At 40.9% G+C, this 18,264-nt stretch overlaps 2 protein-coding genes across 11 annotated transcripts in view; both read left to right on the top strand.

Annotated features, from left to right (window-relative positions):
• The first annotated feature begins 748 nt into the window (after window positions 1-748).
• Window positions 749-18,264, top strand: part of TAMM41 (TAM41 mitochondrial translocator assembly and maintenance homolog) — a 32,897-nt gene continuing 15,381 nt past the window's right edge. For 6 of the 10 annotated variants that reach the window (XM_030502174.1, XM_030502175.1, XM_030502180.1 and 3 more), the window contains exons 1-8: window positions 757-979; window positions 2,296-2,475; window positions 4,227-4,319; window positions 7,166-7,372; window positions 8,681-8,831; window positions 11,245-11,390; window positions 13,582-13,747; window positions 15,742-15,804. In XM_030502174.1, coding sequence (XP_030358034.1) covers window positions 842-979; window positions 2,296-2,475; window positions 4,227-4,319; window positions 7,166-7,372; window positions 8,681-8,831; window positions 11,245-11,390; window positions 13,582-13,747; window positions 15,742-15,804 — 1,144 coding nt within the window. In that variant the 5' untranslated portion in view covers window positions 757-841. Of the gene's footprint in view, window positions 980-2,295; window positions 2,476-4,226; window positions 4,320-7,165; window positions 7,373-8,680; window positions 8,832-11,244; window positions 11,391-13,581; window positions 13,748-15,741; window positions 15,805-18,264 lie in introns of all 10 variants that reach the window. The other 4 variants (XR_003993867.1, XM_030502183.1, XM_030502182.2 and 1 more) reach the window with 3 other exon arrangements.
• VGLL4 (vestigial like family member 4) overlaps window positions 15,740-18,264 on the top strand; it is a 98,803-nt gene continuing 96,278 nt past the window's right edge. Inside the window, exon 1 of the mRNA XM_030502186.1 lies at window positions 15,740-15,804. The gene's annotated coding sequence lies outside the window, so the exon portion shown is untranslated. The remainder of the gene's footprint in view (window positions 15,805-18,264) is intronic.

The following is an 18,264-nucleotide window of genomic DNA, read 5'->3' on the forward strand; positions in this document are numbered from 1 at the left end:
CCTCCCGTATGGAGACAGGCTAAGAACATTGGGGCTGTTCAGCCTGGAGAAGAGCAGCTGCGTGGAGACCTCAGAGCAGCTTCCAGTGTCTGAAGGGGGCTACAAGGGTGCTGGAGAGGGACTCTTCATCAGGGACTGTAGTGACAGGACAAGGAGGAATGTCTTTAACCTGCCAGAGGGGACATTGAGATGAGCTCTTAGGCAGAAGCTCTTCCCTGTGAGGGTGCTGAGGTGCTGGCACAGAGTGCCCAGAGAAGCTGTGGCTGCCCCAACCCTGGCAGTGTTCAAGGCCTTGTTGGACACAGGGGCTTGGAGCAACCTGCTCTAGTGGAAGGTGTCCCTGCCTGTGGCAGGGAGTTGGAACTGGATGAGCTTTAAGGTCCCTTCCAACCCAAACCAGTCTGGGATTCTGTGACTGTATGAATATGACCCCCTCAGCCTACCGGGCCCTCCTGGCTGGGGCGGGACAGCGCAGCCTCCGGAGGAACTCGGCCTGAGACGCACCGGCGAGCGCTCCCTGACACCTCAACCGGCCTGACCGGCGGGAACGCGCCGCCCCGCGGCTCCGGCTCGCCCGGGAAGGCCGCAGAGGCCGCTCCGCGCCGCCCGCCCTCGGGAGCGCTCCCTCAGCGCTGCCCCGGGGTCGCCCCCGCTGCGCTGCAGGGGGCCCCCGCGGCGGGAACACACCCGCGCCGGCCGGCAGGGGGCGCTGTGTGCCGGCGGCGCCACTATCCCCCTCCCGGGTGCGGCCGCGCTTCCCCGCGCCGCCGCCGCCTCAGCCGGTAGGCGGGGAGCCGCGGCGCGGCGGGAAGGCGAGGCGGGCCGGGCCCTGCGCGGCGCTATGGCGCTGCCGGCGCTGTCGAGCTCGGGGGTGAAGTTCCGGCGGGTCCTGGCGCACTTCCCTCAAGAGCTCAGCCTGGCCTTCGCCTACGGCTCCGGGGTGTTCCGCCAGGCGGGGGACTCGGCCGGGCCCGGCGAGGTGAGCGCGGCGGCCTCCTCCGGGCCGGCCCCGTGGGTCTCCCCCAGCCCCCGGGGCGTGTGGCGGGGGCAGGCGGGAGGGCACCGGCGCCTCCGTGAGCGGCGGGAGGGGCGGCGCAGTGCGGCACCGGGAGCCGGCCCTGGCCCTGAGCTGGCGGCTGGACCCCCAGGCCCCCGAGCGGGGCGGGCGAACGGGTCCGCAGTGGGGCGGAGCGCCGGGCCCGGCAGAGCGCCCTGTCGTGTGTGCGGTTCAGGGCCCTCCAGCCTTGTGTCTGCCGGTGTGGGCCACCTCAATGCGGCTTAAAGAGTTACAGCTTGTCCCGGCTGCTGGGCACCGTGTGCGGGTAACCAGCGAAACACGCTGCCGCGCTGAAGTGGTGTTCTTGGCGCTTCCTCATCGTTTGGGGTCAAGTTGCTTGGGAATAGTGATTTTATCATTTTTTCTTCTGTGACCTTTTAAAAATTGTTACTCAGCAGCATTGCTCGTTATAGCTTGCCTCTTAAGCACTCCCCACAGATGTGGTTGTAAATGTGTCTCGCTTTCCTTTCTGAAAAAACAGATGATAATAAGAATGTCGGAGCTCTAACAGCATCTCGTCCTCCCACGAAAGATTGGGTGAAGTAGCTAACAGACTGTCTTTTTAGCAGTATTAACTGATGAGCTGAGGTGCTCATGATGAGCATTAATAAACCGCAGAGGGAGGTGGGCCTAATGAATGTGAAGCAGTGTCACTCTCAATACCACTGTTTTGCAGGTATATGTTGTAAACTTCCAACTGCTCTGTGTGTAGGAGGTGTGTGGACTGATTTCTTCAGAAGAGCAGTGCATGTCTTGTACCTTACAAGCCTCTGGAGCTTGGATTGTTTTATTGACAAAAGCAAGTGAATGCACCTGAAGTGTGGTTTCTTGCTGCCAGCCCTCAGATGCCTTTATCCACCCACATCTCCCGATTCACAGCCTTGTGTATTAGCAAAAGTCCTGTTTGTTGGCAGCTGAAGCTGTTACGCTGAGCTGGGAACTGGGATGATGGAGATCTTACCTCCTGCTCCCTTATTTTGGAGGGTTGAAGGTTGGTCACTTGGCCAGGAGGACAGGCAAATTTTGGACCTTCACTGTTAGGCTGATTAGAAAACATACAACTTCAACAGAACTTTAGCCTATATCTGACATTAATGCTTGTGGTTTGGATTTATTATATTTTTACTTGTGAAAAATTATTAGCTGGAAGTTTGATACTATGTATATCGTAGATCAGTAGGATTAATACTGGTTGCTTCCTGACACATAAACCCCAACACTTTTCTCCTTATCCACAGAACAACATGCTGGACTTTGTGTTTGCTGTTGATGATTCTGTGACATGGCATATGATGAACTTAACAAAGAACAGGAGTCATTATTCCTTCCTAAAAGTTTTGGGGCCAAAACAGATAAACAGTGTGCAGAACTACGGAGCAGGGATTTACTACAATACGTTAGTGCCATGTAATGGTAGGGTAAGTACAAGTAGTTTGAGTAAGTGAAGTCAAATGTTTTTGTGTGAAGTACTGAAATGATGAGCTTAAAGCAGATTTCTGTGCAGTAAGTGAATCTTGTAGATTTGTAACTGATGCTTAACTTGTATCTTCAATATTTATGTCTCAAAACCTTCACAAACAGCATATTGATTAAAAAGCAAACAGAGCAGCTGCTCTTCCACTTTAAAAGTGCGAGCAATGTTTGTAATTTCAAACTAAAGCACTACAGAAAATGGATTTATATTCCTTATTATTTGCTGCCCAGCAGCTTTGGTGGTTGTAAAGTGTATTGTGGGGAACAGGGCCTTAATTTTAGCAGTTGGGCATGTAATAATTGCCAAGTGGATTCTTACTGTTTGATGTAAAATGCAAATATTTAGCATAGCAAGTTGGAATTTACATCTGTGTTTAATGGCGAAGATCCTGACCTGTGAAGCTTGGGTATGATTAATAATTCTAGGTAAGCAGTACTTGTCCAGCAAGTCCTACTCCTGCATCTACGTGTAGACTGTGTTTGGTAAGGAGGAGTGCAGACAGGAGTCAGAGGAGAGATACACTGCATCTGTCAATTTTGGTGTTGATTTTGAGTAACTTCTGCCATGTGGTAACAAACTCTACATAGGGAAAGCAAGTTCTTTTAAGACAGATGGGAAATTAAAAGAAAGGAAGGACAGGCACGGAAAAATGCCATGTGAGCATTATGTACCTAATTGGAGTTTCTTGGAGCATGCATGGTTGCCATAATGTTGGATATATGTCAGAATTCTTCCTAGAAAGTTGGAGAGTTAGATGTAACAGTCTATTACATAGTTGCTCTTTTGTTTAAAGGCATCTGTATGACGCAAGTATTTGGGGTTTAAACCTTATTCATTTGATGTAAGAAGGGATTTTAGTTTTAAGGACCAGTGATCTTTGCTATGAAATTCTGTTCTTGGCTCTTTATGCCCTTAATCATACAGTAATGACTTGTCATATCACTGTCTGTGAACTTCTTTTATCCAGAAATTCTGGAGCTGGCTACCTTGGTGTGGTGATAATATTTGGAAACTCACAAAGTGCAAATTGGTAACAAACTGTTGAAAGTTCATCTTTTTCTAGTTACATAAAACGAACTACAAAATCACAATTTGTTTTCTAACATCAAAGAGCAAAAGAGAAAGCTCCCTGCTGCACACTGCACCCCTCAGTAACAGTACACAGAAACGTGTAGAGGTTTTGCTTATTTTATAGCTTTGACAAACTGTTTCTTGGGAGTTTTCAATGTCATAAAGGATACTGTGGATTATTCCAATTATCGTATCATTTGGCTGGTAGAAAACTGATTGTAACCTTTCCAAAATCTTTTCATGAACAGTTGTATATTAGTGATCAGATCTCTTCCGTTTCAATGTCTGTCTAGACTAGGTTTCTTTGGGATTTGAAGTCTTTTACTCTAGTGATTGATTCTGGAGTGACTTTATTGTAACTTTGATTCTAGAGAGGATCTGAAGGAGTTCTGTGCATTCCACTTGGTTTTTTCCCCTATAAGTTTGCGTGTAAATAGCACTTTTTTAATCTCCTGTGTTCATAAAACCATGAAAATGATTTAATGTTATGCATCCAGTTTTTTACTGGAGGCGTGTTTTCCTTAGAATTAATGACAGTTCTAGTAAGTAAGTAGCAAGTATCATGTAGTGAAAATGGTGCAGGTATATGGTTTTCTCCAAAGCCTTTATTTTCTTTTTTTCCAGATGATAAAATATGGTGTAATTAGCACTGATACCCTGATTGATGATTTACTCCACTGGAAAACCCTCTACGTGGCTGGACGCCTACAGAAGCCGGTAACTGTTGGTCTGTTCAGTTATCTGTCTTGAAATGCAGGAAATCACAGGGCTGGAAAATTATCAGTTGTAGTTTTATCTCTAACTGTTAAGGATCAATGTGTTAGAACTGAACAAATAATGTGTCCTGATTTAGGAGTCTAAGCCTAGAGGGATAATCTCTCAGGAAGTGAAATGTTGTCCTTAATGATATTCTGTGTTCTGTGGAAAAAAGACAAACCTAAAGGTAACGATATTAATCACAGTTTTCTGCCTGTAGTAAATCTCAAATAACTGGACTATATTAACTCAAAGTCCCTTTAATGTTTAATGTAATATTTACCTTTTATAACGAATTATAGGAGTCACCAAAACTTAACCCAAGTAAGGGAAATCTTTAAAGATGAAAGCTGCTTTGCTGTTCAGTTACTGTCTAGTTCATTGTGTGAAAGTGTCTATAACTGACTGAACCATGCGTTAAACGTGTTGGTTTTCCTCCTCCGTGTTTGTGTCAAAAAATGAGGCCTTTACTTTCTCATGAGGGCCTGACTCATTGTGCTTTCAATAGATGGCAGCAGTGCTAAGCCCTTCTCCTTCAGAGAAGGGGGGAAGAACTCTGTTCAAGCCTTAGAACAGAAGTCAATTAACGCTTTTACCTAAATATTTGAGGTGAAAGTTTGAATAGATTGTCTCAACACTACTGGCTTTTCTGTGTCTCTAGAGACCTGTTACAGCATGATACAGGTTAGAACAGCTGTTATCTTTATAAAGCATGAATACATTGAGAAAAATAACTGAAGGAAGAATTCTGAATTTCACATTAGCAGTGAGTAGTGAATACTTATTTGCAGTGTAATTGCATTTTTCTGCTGCTTTGCTGTATTTTAGGACTTTTCTTCTTTGTACATATAAGTTGTGCTTTGTATCTTTTGATTAAATTCAGTGGGAGTATGTACTTCCACGAGAAGGCAGAAGTGGGTATTTTGTTTGGTGGCTAACAAGACAGCAGAGATATCTTTGTGCATATTTAATAGATAAGAGAAGAAATCAGTCCAAATTATTTTTCTAATTTTCTAATGCTCAGGAGAATTTGCATTCATTAAAGACTACAGGACTTAAAGTAGAATTGGTCTGAAAGATTGCTTGGTGAATGTTTAAACTGCCTCTTCCTGTAGAAGCTATAAAATCACTAACTGGGATTTTAAATGTTACACCATGTTGACCAAAAATGACCAAATAATTTGTTTAGATCTGTGAAATGGATTTCAAATGTCTGCTGGTTCTGGCTTTGCAACTGATTTCATGTTTTATATATACATTATAAGTGGTAGTGATAGAAAGCTTTCTTTACCTCCTTAAAAATATACAATATGCCTCTTCTAGAGGGATCACAGGGTTAGGTTTATTTTCTGACACACTATAATCTCTTACATACCATTTACTGTTTGTGCCAGTTCTAGACACAGTTGACTGAAGCCAGATTAATATTGTTTAACAGTTTGTTTGGGAATTTTCTCCTCACTTTCATATAGTGGAGGAAGAGCTCAGTGCCTTTCTGGTGTTCCATTACAGAGCTGTCACTCTGAGTGAAAGCTGTCCAAGATATTCTAGCACATGAGCTAAAACATTTGCTCTGGATTGAAAATCTTGGTTTAATTTTCACTGGAGGTTTTGTTTCTGTTATAAACTGGTTGCCTTGACCAAATAATCTTTCCAGAATGTTTGGCAGAACAGATGGAGTTTGGAATTGCCACTTGGAAATGCTGACTTTTCTTCCCAGGCTTCTTTGTTTGTGTTAAAAGTTTATTGGCTTTTCATCCTGTATGAAATTTCTAATGCTGATTAGCTAAATTCCCATTTAACTCTATTGAAAAACTGGATAAACTTAGGCTGGAATTTCATCAGAACTGACAGGTTTCCTTGGCGGGGAAGCTGCCATACCTAAAAAGTAAAATAAATAAGCACAAGTGACACATAATTCCTTTTCAGAGGAAGAAGGTTTTAAAAAGCTTCTGAAGTGATACTGAATTTTTGGTACAACGTTGTTGTAACAATTGCTTTAGTGCAAGCAGCTGTATTTACTGTTGTCCTGCAGCAACTGTGAAGAGAAGGAAGTGTTCAATAAATGGAAGTGAGGTGAGAGAGAGAGGAGGATGAATAGTATATAGAAATATCTTGTATTATTTTAGAGAGGTCGTGGGAGGTTTAGTTTTTATATGCTAAAATTCCCACGGAGGAGTGGCAGAGCACGGTTTTGTTTACAGAATTTTTCCATTGTCCAAAACTGTAAAAACATCTTTTGAAAGAGAATGGAAAAATCCTGTAGTGATATTTAGCAGTGTGGATGTGGCTGACTGGCAAACTGGAAGAGTGCTTTTGGCATCTTTTGTTCTATAATGAGATTGGGTTTGTGTATTTTGTTTGTCTGCAAGTGTCTTTGCACGTGCCTGCAGTTTCTTGGCTATGAATTTTGGAGCAGTGAAGGTAGAACATGTCCTTCTTCTGTGTGGGACTGCTTGGCGTGCCACAGGCTTCTCTCTCCTGTCCTTCCTTAGAGTTTCCTTGTGGCAGCAAGTTAGGAAAGTACATGTAAGTGAATTAGGTGGTTAGATTTTAACTAGTAGTTTATCCTCTTGACCAGTGTGTCTTGTTTGTTGGGACTTAACTTGAGCGAGTCTGTATGCATTCGGTAAACTCCTCCCATGGTTTTCGAGGAAATAGAATTTACTCAAGGCAGATGAATCTATTCTATTTTAATATGTTTGATCATTGTCTTCAGTCTAATGCTAAAAAACACAAAGTAATTTGCAGGAGAAGTTAGGAGGAATTCTGAAGTGTTTGCTTACACAGTGGTCTGTGTTTTTAAAGTGAAAAACAAAGAAGGGAAAACATCCTTCAAAAATCCACTTGGAACCAATTCCAGATTATCATGCAGATTTGATGTTAGGCAAACCCATGGTTTAGTGCAGAATGATTGGAACAAGCAGCCTGTATACTGTTGCATTCACCATCACATCAAAATGAGATATTGTTCTAGTTTTAGCCCTCTTAAAATATTTCACCATAATTTAAAAGTATGTTCTGAATACATTGGCCAGCCATGACGTTGCTTTGTCAATGTCCTTTCTGCAAGTGGAGTTTTGTGTATCAGGTATGTCTGATTCTCATACTTTCTTCACTGATTCTGGGTTAGTTGGGGTTTTTTGGGGGGTTTTTTGTTGTGTGGCTGAGTTTTTTGGTTTGTTTTTGTTTTTTCTCCATTAACAAAGCATATACATTCCGAAAGGAAAATATTTACTTGAAAGGATACCTTAGCTGATTCAGGTTATATGTGGGGGCAAAGCTTCAAGTAATACTGCAACTAACTTGTGTGCCAATGGGCCTTGGGAGAGAAAAAGCACATTGTATATGTTTGTTAATAACTGCCAGTGGGTTTGCATTTTAAGATATTCTAGAGTAAACAAATGTTCAGCTGCCGTTTATAAGCAAGACAGTATTGCTCAACCAGAACACTTGAAAGAGACAGAAACTCACAACAAGGAGGTATTCCTTGGGAGAGTTGTTTCAGAAAGAGCACAATTAGCCATCTTGTAAACCAGACTGACTTCGTCTGTCTAATGTTCTATGATAATGTGTTTCTATATTCAGTTCTTGCTGAAGACCTGTTTTTTATTCCAGTATATTTCCATATCCCAGGTGACTGGATTCTGTGGTTGATCTTGGAACAGTTTGTATGTTTCCTGAATACAAACTTTTCCTTGTGGCACGTAAACAGTCAACTGCAGTGATCTTCATGTATATGTGAAGTTCCCATTGAGTTCACATTCTGCTCATGCAAAGTGCAAAATAAAGAAATAAAGTCCTGTTTCCTCTGGGAGAACAACTAATGTCTGAGAAACTACTTAAAGCATACGATAGAAGAGTCCTTTATTAAAAAAAGAGAACAGAATAAAGATGAATGGGAAAACTTCCCTCTTTTTCTGGTATTCTGTTCTCTTTCAGCGTGATAACGGTCTTTTCCTTATTGCATAATCACACATGAATTATTTCTGTTAATACATTCATATTTACTGTTTTGATTAATCCTAAATTTATGAATACGAAGAGGTGAATAGCTCTTCAGAGATTTGTTAATGTCTTGCTTATAGCAGCCCTTTGTAAAAACAGCCTTTTGCAGCAGGCTGCTAAATTGTTAAAAAGATGTTCGTCTGTCTCCCCCTGTGTAAACAAAAGGGGACACTATTATTTATTGTACCAAAATAACAGGATCTAATCTTAAATAAATTCCTGACTTATTTTCATGACGGATTGAATAACATTTCTAGGTCCATCTTCAGTAGCACTTCCCTGAAGTCTTGCTTCCAATGACTCTGCTTTTTCAGGTGAAAATCTTGACACAGAACGAGAATAGCAAGCTCCAAGCTGCTCTTGTGAGCAATCTGAAGAGTGCAGTCACAGCAGCCTTTCTCATGTTACCAGAAAGCTTCTCAGAAGAAGACCTCTATATGCAGATTGCAGGACTCTCCTATACTGGTCAGTATATGGTGCCTGATGCCACTGAAGAGAAAAGCTGTAGTTGGAGCTGTTGTACCACAGTAGGAATTCTAATGCATAATAAGTCATCTGCTCTCTTGCCTTGGGCCTACCCTCTTGCATGCTTCAGCAACTATATTTTAGTGCTGTGTTTCATAACAGCTTGGTGAGACTAATTGTGCTGATTCATAGAACACAGGTGTAAGTACATAAGCAAAACCTCTTATACCTGCTTGATTTATGAACAGCTAAGTATGGGTGATGGAAAAAGGTGGAAAATAGATTTTTTTCCTATTTAAATGGATTGTATTTTGGTTTTAATGTTTCAAAACCTTGGAAAAAAATTTCTTTCCACTTGAGTGTAATGTTGATTCGTCTGATAGTCTGACCCATACTTTGTTATAGAATCATAAAATAGTTCGGGTTGGAAAGGACCTTAAGATCATCCAGTTCCAACCCCCCTGCTATAGGCAGGGACACGTCGCACTAAACCATGTTACCCAAGGCTCTGTCCAACCTGGCCTTGAACACCACCAGGGATGGAGCATTCACAACTTCCTTGGGCAACCCATTCCGGTGCCTCACCACTCTCACTGTAAAGAACTTCTTCCTTGTATCTCTCTTACTTCTTGAATGTGCTGTGTTTAAGGTTCTTTAGTAAACTTGAACAAGGGAAGTTCAGGTTAGATATAAGGAAGAAGTTCCTTACTGTGAGGGTGCTGAGGCGCTGGAACAGGCTGCCCAGAGAAGTGGTAAATGCTCCATCCCTGGCAGTGTTCAAGGCCAGCTTGGTCAGTGCCTTGGGTGATATAGTCTGGCGTGAGGCGTCCCTGTCCATGGCAGGGGTTAGAACTGAATAAGCTTAAGAACCTTTCCAACCCAAACCATTCTGTCATTTTATGATCCAGATTATGATCCTTCAGTGTACCTTTAACACTCACCTCCTGGTTGGTATTTCTTCACTTTTTTTGTTGTAAGAGAATTGTCTCATTTCGTTATGAGATCAGTATGAATTTCTAAGGGGAAAATAAGAAATTACTCCAAGCGATTCTTCAGTACAAGACTTGATTGTGCTGGCAGTGGGCTGGCTAAAGGTTGCTAACTGGGGATGTTTGCAACAGGGCTGCATACCTGCCTGCCTGAAACCTGGCCAGGAATGTCATTAGATTCTTGGTGAGCACTGCTGACCAAGATACTTTTTTATATATCCTACCAAACCCATGGGAGATCAGTTACCATGCTGTAAGAGGTTGAAATTGGCTCTACTGTAAGAACAAAGCTAAAGCAATAATTCCCAGTTGGGAATGTTCAAGAAAAAGGCTGTCGATAACATGTTTGTGGATGGGTTTTTTTGCTGCCATTTTGTTAAGTGTTTCAGAGGCTGTACTAGTAGGCAAAACTGATTTTATGGGTTACTCGAATCAGTCTCCTTGGAAACTGCTGAAAAGAGTTGTTCATGCTTTAGTTTGGAAAATGTTTATCCTTTTATTTTTGTATGTGTTTTTTGAGAGCAGTGAGTCAGTACTGCTTCTATGGGAAGTGTTTGTTTTGTGGCTTGGCATAAATTGAAATAAACTCCATGATGGAGCAAGTTGCCACCTTGCAACAACATTTATCTCCAGAATGTGGGAAGTGGGAAAATGAATTGATTCAGGATTTTGTTTGTTGATACGTGCTGCACTCAGCCTCTAATTCCTGGTTGGTAGCCCTGGAAGCTACCAGGGTAGCACCTAATGAAGGTAGATGAATGCTGTATCACAGACTCTCTTTTTGCTTATTCTCTTTGAAACTTTTCAGTCATGTATCATAAAAGAAAGTGTAAAGGTCAGTAATTGGTGTTAAAAAGAGTTGCTTTTTGAAACTAATAACAGAATAGTAAGGTGGAAAGTTGATGAGTAAGAGGAAAAGATGATACTGTGATCTTTCCATGACACCAGTAGCTGTAGTTCAGGTACTGCCCTTGAAGTGCAGAGGCAATGCAAATTACTTTTTTTCAATATTGGAAAGTTGAAGGTTATTTGTTTCTGGATACAAAGACTTGGGGCTGGTCAGTTTGTATATTAATCTGTGGAAACTGGTGCATGGTGCAAAGAATATGATTACTACCTCTTTCAAGGCTGAACTTGACAGGTGGGTTTGTTGACCAAGGGGTAATGTGGACACATGGGTTGATGATGGTACAGCATACGAGAGGGCACATAACAATTCTGAGTCTTATTTTCTGTGCTCAAAGGTATTTGAATAGTATTTTTTGGCTGTTAGAAGGTGAACCTTGTAGTGGATTATATAGGCATTGGTAGAATCGGAGAATAAAGTTTTAGACAACAGCTTTTTACTCTGTTGGGTTCTGTTGTATTCTTTTTGAGTTTCTGTTTTTTCCTAATGAATTAACTCTTTCTCTTTTCTTGACTAGGTGATTTCAGAATGATAGTAGGAGAAGACAGATCAAAAGTGCAGAACATAGTGGAACCTAATGTTCCTCATTTTCAGAAGCTGTACAGTAACATACTACAGGACTGCCCTCAAGTGGTATACAAGCACCATCTGGGAAGACTAGAGGCAAGTGTTCTTCTTCAAAACATTTTTAAAACAAGCAAGTGGAAATGCTTTATCACATTGACAGAAGGCAGGAATGCTATTGTACACTAAGGAGAGCAGTTGTAGTCACTGTACTTGCTATTTGTTATGTTTCTGTTTAGTTAATTCTGCAACCAGAAGACTTGCCTTAAATACCAGTCTCTGCCTGTGTAGTAACTACTGTTCATTTTATTTGAGTATGGGCACAGAACTAGAGCCCTAGCAAGGGAATGAGAGAAGATCATTTTAAAACGTGTGCTCTAATGACTACCATATGAAAACAGCAGTCTAGGAAGTGCTGAATAAACATATGGGCTGTGTTAAAAAGATCAGGCTGTAACTTAAAGGTGCAACTTTCTGCAATCAAAAACTGCATCTGACAAAAAACCCCTAGAGCGCTAGCTATGAAGATCAGTTGACTAAACCCAGATGAAATTCTGGCATTATCTTTAAGTATCCATACTAAACCATTTTTTCCTTAGTATTTGGGAAACAAGTATTCAAAATGACCAGTATCTTGAATTCCACCTTTCTGGCATAATACGTGTGATTGCAATTAGGGGAGAGATGCCACAGTCAGGGATCCAATAGCAATTTTTCCTCTTGCAGTATTCATGTCCGTGTGTGGATATTCAAGTGTGGTACACATTTCAACATGAAGTTACAGATAGCGTGGGTTGTCTCATGGACACGGTATCTCTTTATCCTCAAGTCACCTTGGTCATTATCTCCTGAATGCCACCTTTTAGGATGTGTCTTCGTTAGAAACTGAAGTTCAGATATAAGCAAGCTTGAGTACAGTAAACAATTTTACTGCAGTGCTTTGGAGTACAGCGTAGGCGAATCTATTATACTGCAGCTGTCTCCATGTTTTATTATCAATGTGCTTGTGAACAGTTCCGTGGAAGAAGTATTTAAATGACTTTTGAAAAGTCAGTAACGCTTTGTTGAAGGAAATGGCTAGTTAGAATAATACTCCCTGTTGTGCTACCTTTAAACAAATCCTGGTAGCATACTACAGATAAGTTGTTGAATAATAAATCTGGCCATAATTCCATAGTAGTCATCAAAGCTGTTGATTAAATGCCATCATTTTACTGTTGATTTTGAGCAAAGTGCTTTAATGCATTATTCCTCACACCTTGGTTTATTGTTGGCAGTCATCCCCCAGTCTGAAGAGGATAACTGCTATCAGGAGTGCTGTTTAATACAGAACAGAAACCTCTTCTCCAAATATACATTCTCAGAGTTACAGAGAAAATTCTTTCTTAAAAGATTCCTCAGAAACAATTGAAGGCAGACACTAGCTCTTACAGTTCTGGTTCAGGCGTGGATTCCTCCCACATGATGTTAAGAGCCTGCTCATTGTCGGCTCCCTCTGTAGTCAGTGGGTGATTCATCTGGATATCATTTTCTCCCCATTGACTAAAGGGAGTGTATAGGACAGCTAGACTCCTGTCTGATGTCTCCATGAACTGTCTAAAACGTTGTGTGGGAGGAATTGAGCTCTTCATGTTTTCCTCCAGTGTTGGAGAGAGCTGCTCCAGTATGCATTTTTCAGTATCTGTGCTTACATTGTGTATAAACGTATACAGGCTTGTATTCTTGTATTCAAAACAGGGTCACTGTATTTCTGATTTAGATTGGAAAATGTGGAATGAATGTTTCCTTCACATTATAAAAACCAGATGTGATTGGAGTTAAAGCAGAGAAAATGTTTTTCAAACTAAACTTGAAGTGTGTGTGTGCAGTTTGATTATATTCAGGCAGAAGAAGCTGAGCTAAGTGGTCTTTTGGGAGTTTTGTTTTTTTCATTGTAGTGTACTTATGTTTCCAAAGGAAATTGGATAGAGCAGAAATGATACAGTTTCAATGAAAAGTTGCTTGCAGAGGCAGCAAGATCATATGTGTACATTAGTCTTCCTTGGATAAAAATCAACATCTTAGCATTGAGTTACTTTTCAGGTTCAGAACTGGGATACTGCATTTCCCAGTGCTTGGGAAGTTTTCATTAGCATTCTCAGTGACTCCTAAAAGCAAAATGGATCATCTTCTTTGAGATATTTATCAGAGGTCAAAGATAGTCAAAAGAGTTTTCTGACTTCTTTGAAAAAGTGAATTTGCTTTATTAACACTGGATGGTTTTACTGTCTTATTTTTTCACAATGTTCAGATAGATAAAAGTCCAGAAGGTCAATTTGCACAATTGATGGCTTTGCCAAGGACTCTGCAACAAAAGATAACTTCTCTGGTGGACCCTCCTGGAAAAAACAGGGATGTGGAAGAAATTCTATTGCAAGTTGCCCATGACCCTGACTGTGGATTTGTGGTGCAGCAAGGTAGGCCTAGATCAGTGCCTGTAATCTCCTTTAAGACATGCTAGATCTACAGATCTATTCTATATTTTCTTCTGAAATAGTAGCAGATAGCATTCCTGCTGATACAGAAAGATATGTTTTGGTTTAGTCCTGAAAGAAGTAGTCTTTGGGAACTAGTGTGGCCTCTTTAGACCACGACAACCATCTAACTCTATTTGGGATGTTTACATCTTTAGGATTTCACTGGCTGGCATAACTTCATCTAAATAATAAGCGCTATATATATCCTACCAGTCATACGTTGCAATGCTACGTTAATTTTCTGGCTTGCTGACATTCCCATTCCCAATCATCATAGTTAGCCCAGATATGTAGGCTCTGGCAGAGAGCTCAAGCTTTGAAGAAAAAGATTGAGGTGCTTCTCATCATCACAATTTCTCTGCGGCAAGATTATGCTGTACGAGCAAGTTAAAGCTAATGCCGCAGACATCAATGTTTTATTATACTGAAGAAAAAATGGAAACATTCAGTACCTGAAGAGTCCTTTACATCTTTAAAGAACTTGACACATCTTATTTCCAGGTGGTCAATTTTGCAGGCTCCTGGAGCACAGGAAAAACTCCCTGGGTGCCTGAGAACCAGTAGACACTAGCCACCTCCTGAGGGAGCTCCTGAGCGTTGCAGTGCTCCACTAACAGTACAGGATGAATTGCACCTCAACATCAAGGTGTCCACCTTCTTCATGTTAGTCTGTGAGAGCTTCTGTGCTGCTATGGCTGGACTGCAGCAGTAAGGTGATAATAGTTGAAGCTGGGAGCAGGAGCTGCAGTGTTGTGAGCTGCATATAGTTTTAGAGCCCTAAGTTGTCCATCCTGAGAGAACTCTCCTTGCAGTTGTGTTTTGGTAGGGTATTGCAGGCATGGCTGTGACTGTATCCATACACTTTATACTCCTAAGAGAAAAAATCAAAACCCCTCTTTCACTTTTATGTCCAAAAGATTATCCTAATTCAAGAATCTAGGTAAAAGATAGGACAAGACATTTGGTAATCCTACAAGGCAAAGTTGATTACTCAAGCTGAATTGCATTGTCCCTAGGTATTTTACTAGCTCAACATGATTTGTTTCCTTCCCTACGCCCCAATTATTTTCTGGTGGAATATTGTATTCCTCTTATTAATGGATTTCCTGAAGCTTTGTTCTTCATTATAGAAGTAGCTTTGAAGGATTTAAAAATAATATTTGAAATTATAGTCTACATTCTGGTTAATGCAGAATAACTTTCAGTTTGGAAGACTAACTCTGGGACTGTCTGCATTTCTACATTAAGTCTGTAGTAATGTACAGTGTTTGTAATAGTTTTGTTCTGCACATGGCAGTCTGCTGTATGTATCTGTTAGAATAGGTAAAACCTACTACTTTTCATTAAAAGTTTTGATGTTTTATATACTATTCCATTAATACCTAAGAACTGCTGGACAATGAGAACTGAATGTGCCACAGTGCAAAGTGCTAAACCAGCCTTATGGCCAAAGCCGATACCTGAAAACAGCCAGACAAATGATGCACAATACGGGCATCTCTGCTTGATCAGAGAAGTGCAAAATACCAATTTCACACTGAAGTAAACAGTGAGTAGAATTGGTTCTGCTCTAGAAAGCCAATATACAAGCAGTTAAATGAAACAATTCTGGATCCTTTGTGGCTAATCATTTCCATAGAGAAATAGTGGGAACACTAAATAAATTAATTTGATCAATTCCTACAGGTTGTCTGGTTTAATACTGATGTAGGGCTTTTTTGGTATGTTATACATAAGTTAAAAAAGCTTAAAGAATAATTTCAATTAGTATGACAAAGCAGAACAGAAACTTTCTCAGTTTAAGTGTATGTTTTCCTTTCGGGCTTTATTGTTTAACTGGAAAAATGTTTGAACTTTATTTGCATGTTGGAGGATAAAAAAATCCCCACAAAACTATGAAGATGGGTAACATCTGTCTGCTTTTCTATCTGCAGGCATTTCAAGAATTGTGAGACCTTCCAGTGTAGTGCAGAGTGCTAAAACCATACTAACAGCTGGTAAGAACATGTGTGATTTCCATCAACATAAGCCTTCTGATTTCACAGAGTAAAAATCATAAGGCCTCGAGACTGTCTGGTTGCAAGCGTTTAGAGAATAAACTTTTTTGGTGTCTAATTGAAAGCCCCTGGAAAATAGAAATAATATTCAAAGCAGAAGCTTTATATAATTATTGAGAAATTGTAAAATGCCAAAAGGAACTGGAGTCTATATGACCCTTAAACAAAACTCTCCAACAACCCAAAAGTAGCAAAAAGCCAACTTCTGACTTCAGTTTCATTTTATAAGTGGGCCAGATTCGGCTGATGTGCACTACTTCTGCTCTGTTTGTATTAAAAAATGGAAACAAAATACTTCATGGTTCGCTCTGGCTTTCTATATGGGAGTGGATCCCTAAATGATCAGTACATGGCATCAGTGTGTTATGTAGTCTATAAGGTTATTTCATCATAAAACACAGGAGGGAAGGAGTTTTGAGGGAGAGAACTTTGACAGGATCTGATGTTTTTGTCAGGCTTGGAAGACAGGTGTGTATTTGAAGACCTCATGTATTCCAAACTGAGCCTATACTTGGTGAGCATTGGATATTACTGTAACTCTCATACCTCACAAGTAATCACTTCAGAAAAAAGACTTGAATATTGTAAAGTCAATGAGAGAGAAGGTTAGAAGGGAAAAAAGACTTGCTTGTGTAGAAACATGGGAAAACTAGGGATGCTTTTCACCTATCCAAGTCTTCTGAACTAAATGAAAGTTACTGCCAGTTACATTGCTGGAACTTCATCCTGTTTTCTGAGTTCTGGAATAAATCTAATTTGAGGGGGACCTGATTTTTACATTTTAAAAAGCTGGAAGCACTGCAGCTCCATTTGAAGGAAAACCTTGAGACCTGAGCCTTCATTGTCTTAAAACTCTTATCAGGAGCTAGTCTGAATCCCTGTGAAGTGAAAACTCCTTGCTGCTTGCATGAAGCTACTGAAATAATTTTCTGAACTCATTCATACCTATTCCTAGTTCTTCCACAAAAGCAATTATATACAAATGATGCCATTACTGGTTTTAAAAGCAGCTGTATAGTTTCCTGCTGAGCAATCCTTAAACCAGACTTCTACAGCTGCTATTCCCTTCCCATTTAGTATTAAAGTTGGTCACTCCATGTTATACTTCCTACCTCCTTGTAAAGAAACACCAGTTGCAGTATTCAGGACTGTTAGTGGTCTGCTGAGTAAAATAAGCAGGAACAATTGTACTATTTATGAGAGTCTGTTAATAGTCTAGTTCTATTAACTGGAATAAAACATTGTTTGGTAGCTGGAGGAGACTAAGGACTAAACTCGACCTCAGAAAAGCAATTGTTTGTTTTATGTGAGTTAGGCATATTGCAGGCATTAGTTTCTAATGTAAGGTTTCTAACCAAATAGCTGACATTTTTCTTCTAGGATTTGTTGTCAAAATTACCAGCTAGTGGTCAAGACTTCTTGTATTGTAACATGCCTCTTGTAGAAATGCCAGCTTGTAACCTAGCTGTTACTAAATCCACGGCGAGTAGATTTTGTGGCGTGAAATAATTGGAGGGGAGGGTCAAAGGCAAAGATATAGAATCCCAGAGTGGTTTGGGTTGAAGGGACCTTAAAGCTCATCCAGTTCCAACCCCTGCCACAGGCAGGGACACCTTCCACTAGAGCAGGTTGCTCCAAGCCCCTGTGTCCAACCTGGCCTTGAACACTGCCAGGGATGGGGCAGCCACAGCTTCTCTGGGAAAAGTTCTGTGCCAGCGCCTCAGCACCCTCACAGGGAAGAATAATTATCCTGTTGAATTTGGTGTTTGTGGAAGTTAGGATCCTGACTGACCCATATAGCAAAGCAGGTTGTGTGTAACTGCAAGAGTATGAATAAAAACACATAAGCTTTGTCAGATTCTTTATGCTTCCCTCTGTCTGTTTCCAATAGACAGAAAATCATCTCTGAGAATTGTTAGCTCCTTTTGTGTGTCACAGAGTAAATCACTTACATCCTATATCATTACTAGGACTTTGAGGGGCTCGAACACATCTTTTAGTAGGACTTGCAATTTTCACCATGTTTCCTGTTCTGTGCATCTGAAAGTAGGTATTTGTGGAATGCCTTTTCTTGCCTTAAAGGTCTTAACTGCTTTTTGGTTCACATGTAGTGGTGGTTTTTTTCCTTTAAAATAAACTCTAGTTGTCTTCTAACCAGCCAGCTACATAGAGCAACACTTACAGTCTAAAGCCATGTCTTTTCTACTAGTGCTTTTAGTGCTGAAAATGCATTTTTTGCAGTTTTATGCTGGTAGAGCAAAGTGATTATGATCCTTTCCCTCAACTACAAGCCAAATTTGAGCAAGGAGGCTTGGGAGATGTGTTCTCTTACTTTTAGCATAGTTTAGCTTCATTTATTTTAACTGTGTTTACGCACTTCTGCAAGTATCTGGCCGAAAC

This window comes from Strigops habroptila, chromosome 11 (assembly GCF_004027225.2).
Source record: "Strigops habroptila isolate Jane chromosome 11, bStrHab1.2.pri, whole genome shotgun sequence".
Lineage (NCBI taxonomy): Eukaryota > Metazoa > Chordata > Aves > Psittaciformes > Psittacidae > Strigops > Strigops habroptila.